We start from the raw sequence: 14,545 nt of genomic DNA, 5'->3' as shown, positions 1-14,545 counted from the left end.
ATAACTAGGTAAGATTAATACTGTAATACTATATTTTCCCAGCTGGCCATTACAAAGAACACAGGTTTAATTTTGGTACCAACTGAAAGACCTCCATAGTGGGTACACTGCTAGCTGTTCATTTTAATCCATGTAGAAGCAAGTCTCACCATTAGCCAACCATTCTGGTAGCACCTCTGAGCAATTATTATCTAAATGAATGGAGAGAAAGTCTTAACTTTTCCAATAAAACTGCTTGAGTGGAATTACAAAGGATTATTACTAGGGAAAAAACAAAGCTTGTTCCATAGTGTTGACATGAACAACACCCCCGGTGCATTCCAGAGCTCTTGAGCAAATGCCGTGGTAATTCAGATTATAGATTTAGTAAGCCAAGAAAAACAATAAGTAGACTTACCTGCATTTATGCTAACAAGCACATGTGCTTCACGTCTTTCCCTGTTTGTCTGTTTATTGCTTCTTTGGAGGCAGAGGCAAGGCAACCGCCGCCTTCGTCATTCCAGAACTCTCGTAAATATTTGATTCAGGATACTTGGAGCGCCATCTCTTTCACTTTTAATATCGAAGTAAGGTATTGTCCCTCCGGTATCACTGCACACCCACTGCACGTCTACTCTTCAAAGACTCAACATACACTCGGGAAATCTGTTCATGCAGCTCCCACCCAACTCATCCTGAAACAAATGTGTCACAGTAACTGCAAGACTGCACATCTGCCCATCGGTCATCACCCCATCACACACTTATCACACTGATCCACTCATGACTGTTCCGTGACCTGCATGTCCGCACTTACACTGATGAAGCACGGTACTTCATCGACTTTATGGAGTCACAATTCCAACAGCTGATGTTTATTTTTACGCGAGACTTGAATGATCGAGGAAACTTTAGAGAATATTAAAATCAAACTAAAAATGCATACTTATGTCAGAGTGCAGAGGTTTCTCTCTATTTATTGCTTACAGTAAATAAAAATAACACACATATGAATGTGAACACCTTTTTTTTATTATTTGTCACTACTTGCATGGTGCACTGAAAGCACCTGTCTGATCTTATCTGAGGAAAAAAATGAAAGCGCAAGCACCGTGTAGTGACAGGAAAAAAAGAAAAAAGAGGAAGAGACACAATAATGGAGAGAGAGGATTAGAGAAATCCCTGTCCAGATCTGTGCAGATCAGCTCAAATCTTGATCATTTGTTTCTTCCGGGGGGTGGGGGTGGATGCAGGGTAAAACAAGCTGCACATACTCAATTATTTAACCATTACCTGTTAGTGCACATTTAGGAAAGTCATGTCATCGCACTGCTAATCATTCATGCTACAGCTGGAGGTCTGAATTTGTTGCCAGCCATGAAAGGCAGCCGCCGTCTGCTGCCCCTCTGCACACTCTGACTAAGACGTGACTGTAAAAATAAACTTTTTTATGCAGCCAGCACCAGACTGTTACCAAACAATCAGACAAATCGCACATTGCTGTGGACACTATCTACCCAAAAGTATGGGTTAACTCATGTTGGACTTGTTAAAGATGGCTAGAGGATTCACACCTTTTACCTGGCTTCACTACAGATTTTGAGCTAATCTGCTGATGCCTCAGACTTTCCTCTTCCAGAAAAACACATAGGTAATTTGTGTGGTTCACGTGCATGTAAATCATGCGCTGTGCTGTTGTCATTTTTAGATGTAACAGCATCCTGGAAAGGCAGGAAAGGCAATGGAGGATTCTAGCAAGTGTTAGTGCCAGTATGCAATTGCATGTGCACGTGCGGGCACACAAACGGAAGTGCACAAGAATAACAGAGATCGTCAGCTGCCCCGGCACAGAGAGAGGAGACTTTAAGTCTACCTTTTTAAAGTAAACCTTGTTCTGCTCTGCAGCTAACATGAGCCTGACTTAGCAGCACACACTCAAGGTTCTCCCTAAAAGGGCCTTCCATCTGCTAGCTGATCTCCGTGACAGTGGAGTAAAGATACTGCATCAACACAAAAGAGCTTCTGGAGAAGCAGCTGAACAATATGAAGAACTACCACAACAGCAGCCAAGTCAAAAATGACAGAAAAGGCACGGAGAAGCTGGTTAGCAGCAACTCAACTTTCAAAATAAGAGTCAGGGGATGACACAATATTCAATATTAGTACAACAATTGTGATTGGATAAAGAATATCTAAAAAGCACTGCAGGGTGCACTTGTGATTTGATGTGCAAAGCTGAGAAAACTTAACTAATATTGTGACAATACGATTCAAAAGCTTTTTGAGTTTTCTCAACTCGTGATAGTTTTTGTTGATTTTACTAATATAAACACATTTAGACAAGAGTTCTGGCAACTTGAACTTTCTTGTTCACATAATTGCAGTATACTGATGGGCTTAACAATAACATTTATTATTAAAAAGCTAGTATTAGAAACATAAAATTTGCAACAGCTGGCCAGCTGGTTGTATTCTGGTTATATTCCTGTAGAACAGGAAGTTTGCTGTGTGAAAATGTGAATGTCTGTCTACGTAAACAGCAACAGATGTGCGATTTTTGACAGTTTATCCCAGTTAATTACTGTATTATCAGAAACAGACTGCATGTAACTACCAAACTTGACCTTATTCAATTGCAGATATCTGATAACACACTGACTCCAGCATGTGGCAACATTTACGTCAGGTTTTAGTGACAGTGTTGGAATACTTAATCACCTCATTTTGGAGAAAAAAAATAACAGATGTGACATAACTTTATCTCATTGGATAAAACAGACAGCTGGGATAGGCTCCAGCCCTACAATACTCTGACTTGGAGAGTAGAAGAAAATGGATGAATCACTAGATGGAACAGATATTCCAAAACTCAGCATATTGCAAAATCTCAATAATATTGTATCGTGAGTGAGGTATTGTGACAATACTGCATCGTAAATTGTCAGCAACTAGGAGCAAACACAAACACAAAGGTCAAAGCCTAGTGCACTTCCACAACCAATCATAAGTCTGGAAAAATAAGAATGGATTAACCTCACGGGAATATTTTAAGTAGATGAACAAGAAAATTCAAGCTGCCAAAACTCAAAAACGTATTGATTCAATTTTTGTTGATATTTTGCTTTTTCTCAGCTTTTTCTTTTTTATGTTGTGTGGAAAAAACTGCATGTAGTTAACCCAAACTGGAGGTTTTCCTGAACAATAACCAAATAGGTTTTGTGCCAAACCCTAACCAAACCACGAGTGAAAGCAAAACATAAAAGCAGCCAAGACAAAGCTTGAACTCCAGTCTGTTGATCAGAAGTCAAGAGTTTGTGTGTGTCTGCCGCTTAGACTGCAGACTGGCCAGGGTTGCCTGCAGCAGCCAGCTGATATGACAGGCACAGATCGCCAACACAACCATTTAGTTGGAGGGTTTCTTGAGATGTTTAGGAGTCATCAAAGATTACACTTTCACTGAGTTAGTTTAGCATCAATAAACCATTGTTTAAATACTACTAAACTGAAATTGTCAATAAGGCTGTGGAGAATGTTGCTTATTTTGCAGTTATTTGATCAATTTGACCTCCTTTTGTAAAAACACGCCTTTAGAAAAAATGTCTTTTAAAAAACGGACGACCAAAGGAACAACAACACCTCCCATTCAAATTTGCGCAAACCTATTTACCGGCATATCCTACATGAATGAACTAGTTGCCCGATAACAAGTAGTTGCATAAATCACATGAAAAATGTAGAGTATGGCTTGTAGGCACTAGAGATGATCCACTCCTGGGCAAGCTGCCATGAAAAATGAGTTGTAGAAAATGCTTGAGGGCTCCTGTAAAACCAACGCAGTTTTCCACCCTGGTGCACCCAGCGGAGAGGGCTCAGTATAAACATGAAGGTGCATTTCACTTGTGAGAGCAGCGGCCCAGAAATAAACCTGCTATTGTCACCGTCGCTTTTATGTCTAACTTGTTCAAACAAGCTCGATGCGGCAACCTCAGTGCGCCCAGGCAAGAGACAAAGACACACCTGCGAAACGTCTTCATGCTTTACAGATGCCTACCGTTTTACATCAAGGTTACGCTGTTGGCTTCCTGTTTAGCGCTTTGGGTGCATGTGTGCTGTCGTACTTTTGTCATCAGGTTATATTAGGCGCTCTCAGTTCTAATTTAGGGCCACCATCATAATCAGGACTTCACAGCAGAGGTGATTTATGACACCATGAGCTGCTTTTCCACGTGTATTTATAACAGAGTTGTAGAGTGATGAAAGGATCTGTAATAACAGCAATTTAAAGCAAAATTTAAAATCATATATTTCCTTTAACGTTAGAAATTGAATGTTTTTCACTTTAGAAATGTTAGTTTGTTTTGATTATTATATTTTAAAGGTCAAATGATATGTACAATCCCCAACCACTCTCTTTGATATGCCTGTTCAACTCAAACATCTACGCAGCCAATCACACGCCACCATCTCAGTGCATTAAGGCGTACTTGGTCAAGACGACCAGCTGAAGTTCAAACTGAACATCAGAATTGAGAAGGAAGGTTTGTTAGTTGGCTTTAGTGCCAGACGGTCCGAGTATTTCAGAAACTGCTGATCTTTCGGGGGTTTTCCTGCACAACCATCGAACCAATGATGGCCTGAAAAAGTGAAAATATCCAGTGAGCAGCCTTGTTGATGTCAGAGGTCAGAGCTCACAGGAAGACAGCAGGAAGTCAGATAACCACTCTTTTAACCTGAACATGCAAAATGCCGAACCTTAAAGTAGATGGGCTACAGCAGCGGAAGACCACACCAGATGTCACTCCTGTCAGCTAAGAATGGAAAACTGAGGATAAGATTCACAATAATTGGGCAAGTTATGACTGAAAAAACGTTGGTTGGTCTGATAAGTCACGATTTCTGCTGCAGCACTCGGATGGTAGCGTCAGAGTTTGGTGTAAACAACACAACAGCATCGATCCAGCCTGCCTTGTATCAACAGTTCAGAAAATCATGGAAAACAGCAGGTTTACTTGTTTAGAAGTCGTATAAATCTAGACATTTTTCATAAAATACTTCATTGTATGTCCAAATTCACTGCCAGATCCATTTCCCTCCAAAATAAAGAGCATCCTGGATCCTGTCCTATTAGTAACATCAGGTACTACTAACATACAACACAGTTACAGCTGAAAGAACAGAATCTTAACGAAACATGTGTTTGTGACAGCTGAGCAATGAATTTGTTTTTGCCACACTCCATTAAGTCATCACTGAGATCACAGGTTTTAACCCTGACCAAAACTGCTGTGTCCCTCAGTAGGGAGTTTTTTACAGCTGTGCCAGGTGATGTGTGTGTTTGTGTGTGTGCGCGCGCTTCACAAGTGTGTGTGCAAGTGTATGCTCCTGCCATCTGGCCCAAAAAGTCAGCTCCCTACCACGTTTCCGAACAGGAAGGCAAAACAAATCCTTGATGACACGGGTCAGTGGTTTAATTGTCTCTGTGGGATTCCTGCGCAGCCAGCAACTCTAGCAGTCCCCTTCATCTCAGCAACAGACGAGCCTGCAGCACTCTGAAATCAATTCATCACTCTTAAAAACCTGCAAGTGCCCTAGCGTGTGTGTCTGTTTGTGTGTGTGAATCATCCAACCCTGCCTTGACTTACTATATCATTTAAGAGTAGACAACATATTAAGATATTTTGCCAGTGAGTAACAAGGTCTGCCTTAGTCTGACTTTCCCTTTCTCTCTTTCATACCTCATTAGACCCGCTGATGGTCCTTATGTCTTGGACTTCCACCCATTTGACAGACCAAGGTATGTGTCACACATTTGCTACACAACAGCGTGGCGTTTTAATTCACAAGGCTTAAAGGACAGTCCAGATGTGTTAAACTCCCTTAGTACACACACACACACAACAAGCATGAACGCACGGTGCCACCAATGGGTGTTTGGTGTGAGCCTCGGGAGACCCCACCCAGAGAGCCCGTGTGCTGCAAAGCAGTTAAAACACAGCGTACCTGCACCACGAGTGAGATGCTGACAGCTCAGCTCCCGCCTTACAAATACTACACGGTGTGTATTCATTGAGCAGCCGGCTCAAGCAGCGACGATGTCCGCTATGACAGGCGACGTTATTCCCACCTACCTTCAAGATGAGGCCGGTTCCTTCTGCCGAGTACAGCACAGAGGGGTCCCCGCCGGTGAAACGCTCACTGCCCTACATAAGTTCTACCTGCCTCATCACGCGGCCACAAGGAAGAGTGGTCTCCCTGTTAAGCGCGAGCTCCAGATGTTAGTACCGTGTTCACGTGCCATAAAAATGTGAAACAGCTGCCAGCTGAAGCCTCCGTACTATAGCGCGTACACTGAGCTGCTCATGTGTAGTCTCTCACCCGGTCCGCCCACTTTGCCGCTGCTGCCGCCACCGCTGGATGGACGCCGACCGACAGACCGACCTACGGGCGACTGGAGGGCGCCGTCTATCGGCGATAAAGAGCAACTACAGGCTAGGCGATAAAACAGGCTACATAGTTGTAATTGTAAGGTTTTTAGGCCAGGGAAGATTAGAAATACCATCTGGTCTCACAGTTATTTAAGCCGTTTTTTTTTTTCAGTTTAAATTCCTAGTTGTACATCTATGTGAGAATTACCTACTTGAATAATAAAGGTTTGCTTTAACACTATTTTCTTTCATTTATTTTTCCTTGAAGTTTTTCGATTGTGAGCACAGTCAGCCAAAACTAAAAATTATAAAACAGTATCTGAGAGTGTACTGTTGTTTCTTTTCCTATGAGTTTGACCATATCTTAATACAGTATACAGAAATCACTGTAAATGTCATGTGCAGTATTTTAACCTAGTTGCCATAGGGCAAGAGGCAGGGTTCTGGGACAGGTTACCAGGCTAACACATGGAGACAGATAACTATTTACACTTATGGGCAGTTTAGAATCACCAGTTAACCTAACCCCACTAACTGCATAGTCCTATGGACTATAGGAGGAAGCCAGAGAACCCATGCAGACACAGGAGAGAAGAGCCAAACTCCACACAGAAAGGCAGGATAATGGATTTGACCCCAGGACCTTCTTGCTGTAGGGTAGCAGTGCTAACCAACATGCCACTGTCCTACCCCTCATTGCATGATATAGTAGCCAATTTTTTTCTGTTTGTATCAGTTACAGCATGATTTAGAAGTTTTAAAAGAGACAAAACATTGTTAACTAAGAAAGCATATTTAACAACTGGACATATCCCTCATTATTAGGGTCTAAGTGAAGAAATAAAGTTTATTATGTTCCAGAAGCACTAAACATGCATGAAATCTATATTTAAGATCCCGCTAGACCCCAGGAATATTTGTGTACTGTTAAGGTAGTGAAACCTAATGTAATGACTGAAGAGCAGAATTGTCACGATCAGAAATACATAACTGATATGTTATTGCATTAGTTCAACAGAGGCTTTGGAGAGATGAAGATAATGGCTTTAGCTTTTTTGTTTGCCACCAGGTAAAGAAGTGAAAATACCTTAAATCTATTTTGCACATATTTTGGCTCAATGATTCAGTCAACATATATGCAAAGACTTGAAACCAACAACAACAACACAATTAAATGCAAAAATAAAATACAATAATTTGGGTAAATTCAAGGTTAAATATTACAAAAACATATGCATAAAAAAAAAAAAACAAATCAAAGCATGAAAGAAAAAACAGGTCAAATTAAAAAGAGGGAATCAATACAGACTAAACAAATGCAAAAAAACAAAATAAAATTATAGGTTTATCACATTTCATAAATTAAATAATGTCTGCATGAATTGTATTACTATTGCTGATGCATTAAATGGCATTTTCTTTATTTATCTTAGATATTGGTGTTTTAAACATCCATATTTCTCTGTATGCCAAGGATAAATCTATCCAAGGGTCCTACATATATGCTGGAAAAAACATGTCATATATATATAGTAAAGTAATTTTATCTTCTTGGTCAGAGATCTCTTCCAGCACAGGTACTGCAGTAGTGATTTATTCGCCCTAAAACAGACTCCCCTTCAGGGTCAGTGTCTTGGTCTCCCGGATCTTCTTACCATCCTCTTCTATACACAGCCATCTAAAGTCTTTAAAAGGTTTATCTGACCACTGTCTCTCATCATAACCCCCACAACATTTAGTTCACACAGCGATGTGATTGTTGTAAGCGAAACAATATTGCCCACAGGTTATAGCCTAGAAAACGGATCATATTTGCGGTCACAGGTTGTGCAAGCCTGGCCAGGTGTTCCTGGGTGTGTTAGGGATAAATTTTCACTTCAGTGGAAATGGAGGTTACATGAAAAAATAAAGAATGCAAGGCAGTTACTTAAACCTGCAGAAATGGTCTAATGACTAAAAATATACATACACAAAAAATCAAAGCGAGAAGTCATTGAACCTTTGGAAATGTGAGGGATTACAATGTCCAAATGGGTGAAAGTAACTTACAAGAACTATTCAAGGATGGATGGAAGGGAAAGAAGTTAATGTAGAATATATTGTATTTTCAAGTTGCTTTTAAAATTTGGTTACATCTAGTTATACACAAGAAAACGTAAGACGTTAAAATGAATTGGGAACCAGTTGCTAAATAAAGTGTTTCACTTATGCTTAAATAAAACATGCTTACAAATTTGCACACTAAACACCGGTCTCCTTGAAAAAAAAGAACCATTGGCAAAACTGTTTAGCTTTGCTGAGGTTTGAAAGGGGATGTTGTGTGGTAAACAGCTGTGTGCAGTTTGTCTTTTCTGAGTATTGGAGAGCAAGTTTCCTCCTGCTGCCTGTTTAGTTGTGAGTTGCTTGGCTGCATGCAACACTTCAAAGGCCACTTCCTTCTACTGCTGGAGGCCAGAACAGGAAACAACATTTGCCAAGTTCTTTTTTCTCAACACTATACTGAGAGGGACAGAACCTCCGCGATCGTAAATGCTGTATCGACCATCCAAATCCTGGTTTAAGCTCATTTACAGACACTCAGGTAACAGCACAAATACAAGAAGCCATAAGCATGTGCACACATGTCACTTAAAGCTATTTCCAGTTTGTTGTGTGGCACATCACGTGGGAGTACAAAGAACCGCTTCTGTCTGTAAAAACTGCTTGTGTTGAGGAGCTGCACCAAACTAGCTTTGAGGATAATTAGCTGTGGTAATCAGAACAGACTCGTGCTGTGCTTTTAGGAGACTTTTATTAGTGTTAGAGGGAAATATGTTAACTTTTTTGAGTATTATTTTAAAGGTTGAGATTTAAAAAAAAAAAATAGAGTACAATTTAACACAGGATGAGTGAAAGATAAGTAGCTAATGTAAAACAATCATAACTGTATGGTTGTATTTATTTTACTGCTGACATGCAGTTTCTAAACATTCAAATCACACAGTCTGGAAACATGTTGGAATGATGGTGCTTCTTGTTGCTGGAGTGAAAACTGCTGTGTTGCCAGGACTAGATTATTCATAAATGCAGATGTTGTACAACCTGAAATTGTACAATCACACCAGTGAGTTAGTGGTTACTAATTTATATAAGGCAAACAAATGTAAATCAACAAATAAAGTCAACAGCATACAGTATTTTAAAACATGTTTTTGCCTCATATTGTTGGACTTCATTGAACTGTCATTAGATGGATCCCACAGCTTATTCGGTTTATTTGGTTTTGAAGGCAGCAAACTTATTTATTATTAATGTTATTTCTCTAACAAATAAAGGGCTCTCTGTGTGTTGCACTGCTCACTGAAACGTGTACTCCTGCTGATGCTGGCTTTTTTTGTTACAGCAGGTAGAGAAATCATTTTATTCGTAAATAAAGGAATCTCTGTATGTGTGTTCATCTTTCTTTCAGAGTGAGTTTGAAGTCATTTAGGTAAGCAGTGGTCTTTTGGGGCGGTCTTTTACACATAAACCTCCAGCAGAACTAGGCTCAGGAAATGGCAGCCATGTGCCATTAAAAGCCAGTAAAACTACTTGGTTGGTTTAATCAACAGTTATCAAAAATTAATAATTGATTTAATCTTTATATTGCAATTCAGCTCCAGTGGTGCAGCTAGTCAGCGTGCAGTGTTTCTAAGGCAGTAATGTATGAAGAAATGCTAAGGTTGAGGATTCAAGCCTCACCTGGACTCTTCAGTGTGGAAATTATGTTACATGACCATAAATAGCAATTTAATCTATGTGTTCGTCTCACTACTTAATTTAAGTAAACGTTCATAAAAACCATTCAAAATCTTCCATTTTCATTTAAAAGAGCTTAACAGAATTTCAACACCATTAAGGAAATCTTCAGTCACAGTCTGGTGCTCCAGTGGTGCAATCAGTTAGTGCACAGTACTAATGACAGTTCTGAGTTCAAGCCTCATCTGGAGCAGGCAGCTTTAATCAATAGCAAATATGGTGAACAACAAAGAGCACATTCTAGAAAACCTAACGGTCCACCTATGGACATAATGGTACTATCCATTTCATTTCTTAAGCACTACAGGACACATACTCTACATTAAAAGGCTTTTTAAATCCTCATGGCCAGTCAATTTGAAGCAATAACTGGAATATATGTCTCTAACAAAAAAAACTGCATACCTGTTTTAAGAATACGAGCTTGGTCTTTGTAGGTGTGGACAGATTCACACGTGGCAAGCCTGAAGACTCAGAGGACTGTTGGTGCTTGTTTGAAATCGTATATCTTGCTCTATAGTGGTGTCATTGTAATGTATTTACTTTTATTTTAATTATCTGTGCATGTTCTCATTTTTGTGAATTTGTGATATTATTTATAGTGTGGCTAAAAACAGTGGTAGGGTTTACCTACTGACAGGAGACCATTATCAAAACTATGTTCCTATAGGTGTTCGGTGTATGTAGACGAGTAATTGTTTGGAGTTGTTTCTTTCAAACTGAACGATTCTGGCTTTTTATAATCTCATTTCTTTGTTTTTCTATTCAGCTCAATTCATGCGTTAACTTACTTTGGCACAGTATATGTGTAACACTAAATTCAAGTCGACAATCATAATAAAAAGGTTATTTCTAATTTACCATGTTAAGCTTTGGTAATAATTTTGAGCCATATAAGAGGTTTTATGTGACTTTTGACATGAGAAGATTTTTTGTTTTGTTTTTTTAGCTTTATAGCTTATTATTCTTCCAATTATTATTGATGTAATGTTATTTAATGACTATAAATATTAAAGGGACACTTGAGTAACGGTGACTCTTCAGCATTAAACATCACTTTTAATGTATATTTACCCAAACAAAAAGACACTTGTGCTGAGTTTTTTTGGTTCACCATATAAAACTGCTATGGACAGCTAGAGTCAATGAGGAGAATTAGGAGTGGCTTAAAAGGAGAGGAGCTAAAAAAAATAGCTTGTTTCAGATAGTGGATGATCTGAGGAGCTGTTAAAAAATTAAAAAATGTGGATCTGGAAATGAGCAAAACAGCTCCCCAGTAAGTTTACCATTGCTAGAAATCCAAAGTTTCCAACTCTGAATTTTGGTATCCAGAATAAACGTTTAGTTTTATTATTTGTTTAAACCTCACTCAAGCTTCAAATTGGAAACAGAAAGAAGTCCAATAAACAATATTAGCTTACATACAAGGCTCACTGAGTCCAGTGAGGCAGTTTTACACTGGCTCATTTTCACGTCTTGTGTTAAGATCAGCAGAGGCATTAAAACTTGGCTTATATGTATGTGATCTCTATGTGCACTGCAGTGTGGTTCATAACGTTATGGGCTGGGCTCACTCTGTTCTGTAACCGGCAACTTGTGGACCTGCAGATAACAGCAGCTGAGACAAAAAAAATTATCATCCAAATTACACTAGTAATGACTCATTTTCTTTATTTTAATGTTGCTAACAGAAGCACTAAATTCTGTTTTAATAGTTGCTAAGGTTTAGAGAACATATTTAAAATAATTCTACCATCAATGAACAGCTGCACCTTGAGCTCTACCCCACCAATGATATGGTAAATATGCAGTGTGACGCACATACGGTAGCAGATAGTGTGGTGGTGTGGAGCCCGCACCCTGCCCTGGCTGCGGTCTGATAACACAGAGGCAGAGAGACAACACATCTGCTGAGAGGTCAACCAGTACAAGCTGTTTTCTTCAGGCAGTAGGAACTATTACTTTTGCTCTTTCACTCATCCTTCTTTTTTAACATTTAGGTTAACAGGTTAATGCAGCGACAAAAAATGGTTGATTAGTTTCTTGTTTGTTTTTTTGGCTGTAAAGACCTAACACTTTGGATATTTGGCTACAGTGTTTCTGTGTATGATAGGCCACAATGTTGTCCAAGAAGGAAAAAGACTTAATTAAGGAAATATGGGAAAGACTGACTCCTGTGGCAGCAGAGATTGGAGCAGATGCACTCCTTAGGTAGGTTGAGACTTACCTGAGTAACCTTCATACTTTACTGCATTGTCTTTAAATGGTTTTGCATGAAGATTTAGGCTCCTACACACAAAGTAACATCTTCAGTAAGAGTGTGTGTTGTGATAAATAGATTCCTCTACCAATAAGCTTTCATTTCAGTTTGCAGATGTTAGTATTAGATTTTAGTATTACTACGTGATTTCCTAGCCATTCCTAAAGTAAGTAGTTACTGCAAACAAATCCCACAAGAGAATGTAATGCTTATCTAGTGCTCACTGCTGGGTAATTCCTGAAGTCTCTAATAGGGATTTCAAGGTGTTGGCAATGATCCGAGATCATTTTAGAAACTTGTGGGCCTCGAGTTCACACAAATGATAGTTGGTGACCAAAGACAGTCAACATGTAGCACTTACTCTGTTACTCCTATCATATCAGCATGGAAATAATTTCACTTTTCCCTTCTTAAGGATGTTTGCTTCTTATCCGGGCACCAAGACATATTTTTCCCATCTAGACATCAGTCCTAACTCCTCCCACCTGCTTTCTCACGGGAAGAAGATAGTCCTGGCTATAGCTGAGGGGGCCCAAGACATCAGTCAGCTAACTGTCACCCTGGCTCCCCTGCAGACTCTGCACGCCTACCAGCTTCGGGTAGACCCCACAAACTTTAAGGTGCCCAAACACCTCAGACCTATTTACAGCCCTTCCATCCCCTTCTTGCATTGGATTTTTTTAAATTTACTTTTAATCTTTTAATCAGAGATAATCAGTTTTTTGTTATTCAGATTTCTCTATTAAGTATATCTACTAATCCAGTAAAGCCTGAACCACGAAATAATTGTCAGAAATGTATCAAATATGATGCACTTGTGCAATTTCTTTGTTGTATGCTATAAGGCGTACAGGTGACTGCAATGTATGAAATTATATTTATTTGTGCATTTTAATTCTCCATGCAAAAGATAATCCTATTAGTATGTAGGGATTTTTTCAGTAATTCTATAATAGAGTTTAACTGAACTAAAAAGAAAACAACAGATTTACTAACTGTAAGTCTGCTGCTGTTTTGTTTTTCCAGCCTGTTCAGATGACACATCAAATCAACTAGTTTGTTTTATGGGGGAGAAAAAAAAAGGAAAAAATGTTGTTGTTTTTTAATCTATTGACAGCACTAATTAAAATAAATAATACATTTGATTAAATGGGTTCCTCCAGGAATATTGAAATGGGGTGCAAAAAGGCAGTATGTGAACCAGTCGGGAAATCTGAAAAATGGTTAAAAAAAATTATAAGTGAACAAAATGATAATGTGTATATTAAGTATATTAAGTATAAGGTATTATATTATACATATATGACAATTGTGGATGTTTGGGGAATTACAAGCTGTGAAACTAGCCATTGTGAGGTGAGAGGGTGAGGAGGAGACGATATTTTTAATGCATTGTTTGGCACTTAAAATGATCAGACATGCTTTCTGTGCAAATTACACAATATTACATCACTATATTAATAATAACACACTGAGGACGACAAATGGCAGTGTGTGGGTTCATGATTTTCAGAAAACTGACACATACTATAAATTATGTAAGTATGTTGTTCACTTTTGTGTTTCTCCTGCAGCTGCTGTCGCACAGTATGCTCGTCAGCCTTGCCTGTTACTTGGGGGATGAATTCACACCGGTGGCTCACGCCGCCATGGACAAGTACCTGTCAGCGTTTGCTGCTGTTCTTGCTGAGAAATACAGATGAGACTCAAGCACTGGGTTTCCAGAAAGCATATGAGGCATTTATGATGCTATGTAAAATCTTTTTGTTTTTCTCTGTACGTGTCACTGTCATTACTTTGTTACATTTTTTAATGGTCAGAAATGTGCAATTCGTGTGTTAGTTTTTGTGCTGTTATATTATCAAATAAAAACAAATCGAATCTGTGGTTTTCCACGCATTATCATATCACGTTCAAAATGCATTGTGTTGATCATTTTCAAGGAATTCATCATTTGACTGAGTTAAGTTTTTGTAGTTGCTCACCGTCATGTCAGCTGATAATTTACATGATTTTACTTAAGCAAGCTTTCCTACTGTAAAATATTTTTATAATAAATAATACATTTATAACTACAAAGTCACATTTAATATTAAATCTAATC

At 38.9% G+C, this 14,545-nt stretch overlaps 2 protein-coding genes across 5 annotated transcripts in view; one reads left to right on the top strand and one right to left on the bottom strand.

Moving 5' to 3' along the window:
* rhbdf1b (rhomboid 5 homolog 1b (Drosophila)) overlaps positions 1-6,393 on the bottom strand; it is a 42,941-nt gene extending 36,548 nt beyond the window's left edge. For 3 of the 4 annotated variants that reach the window (XM_085170914.1, XM_085170911.1, XM_085170913.1), the window contains exon 1: positions 6,108-6,392. The gene's annotated coding sequence lies outside the window, so the exon portion shown is untranslated. Of the gene's footprint in view, positions 1-397 lie in introns of all 4 variants that reach the window. The other variant, XM_085170912.1, reaches the window with a different exon arrangement.
* A 5,626-nt stretch (positions 6,394-12,019) lies between these two features.
* Positions 12,020-14,344, top strand: hbae4 (hemoglobin alpha embryonic-4). Its single transcript, XM_085170917.1, has 3 exons — positions 12,020-12,392; positions 12,857-13,061; positions 14,016-14,344. The coding sequence occupies exons 1-3, from the start codon at positions 12,301-12,303 to the stop codon at positions 14,142-14,144; spliced, it is 426 nt and encodes a 141-aa protein (XP_085027043.1). The 5' UTR covers positions 12,020-12,300; the 3' UTR covers positions 14,145-14,344.
* Positions 14,345-14,545: the final 201 nt, after the last annotated feature.

Source organism: Neolamprologus multifasciatus, chromosome 8 (assembly GCF_963576455.1).
Source record: "Neolamprologus multifasciatus chromosome 8, fNeoMul1.2, whole genome shotgun sequence".
NCBI lineage: Eukaryota > Metazoa > Chordata > Actinopteri > Cichliformes > Cichlidae > Neolamprologus > Neolamprologus multifasciatus.
Note: the sequence above shows the minus strand (reverse complement) of the source record. Positions and strands in the feature narration are given on the sequence as shown.

Excerpts from the sequence above, each read along its gene's own strand:
- hbae4 (XM_085170917.1), top strand. The coding sequence starts at position 12,301 with ATGTTGTCCAAGAAGGAAAAAGACTTAATTAAGGAAATATGGGAAAGA. Across the intron at positions 12,393-12,856 it reads GGAGCAGATGCACTCCTTAG|GATGTTTGCTTCTTATCCGG; the intron begins GTAGGTTGAGAC and ends TCCCTTCTTAAG. Across the intron at positions 13,062-14,015 it reads TAGACCCCACAAACTTTAAG|CTGCTGTCGCACAGTATGCT; the intron begins GTGCCCAAACAC and ends TTTCTCCTGCAG.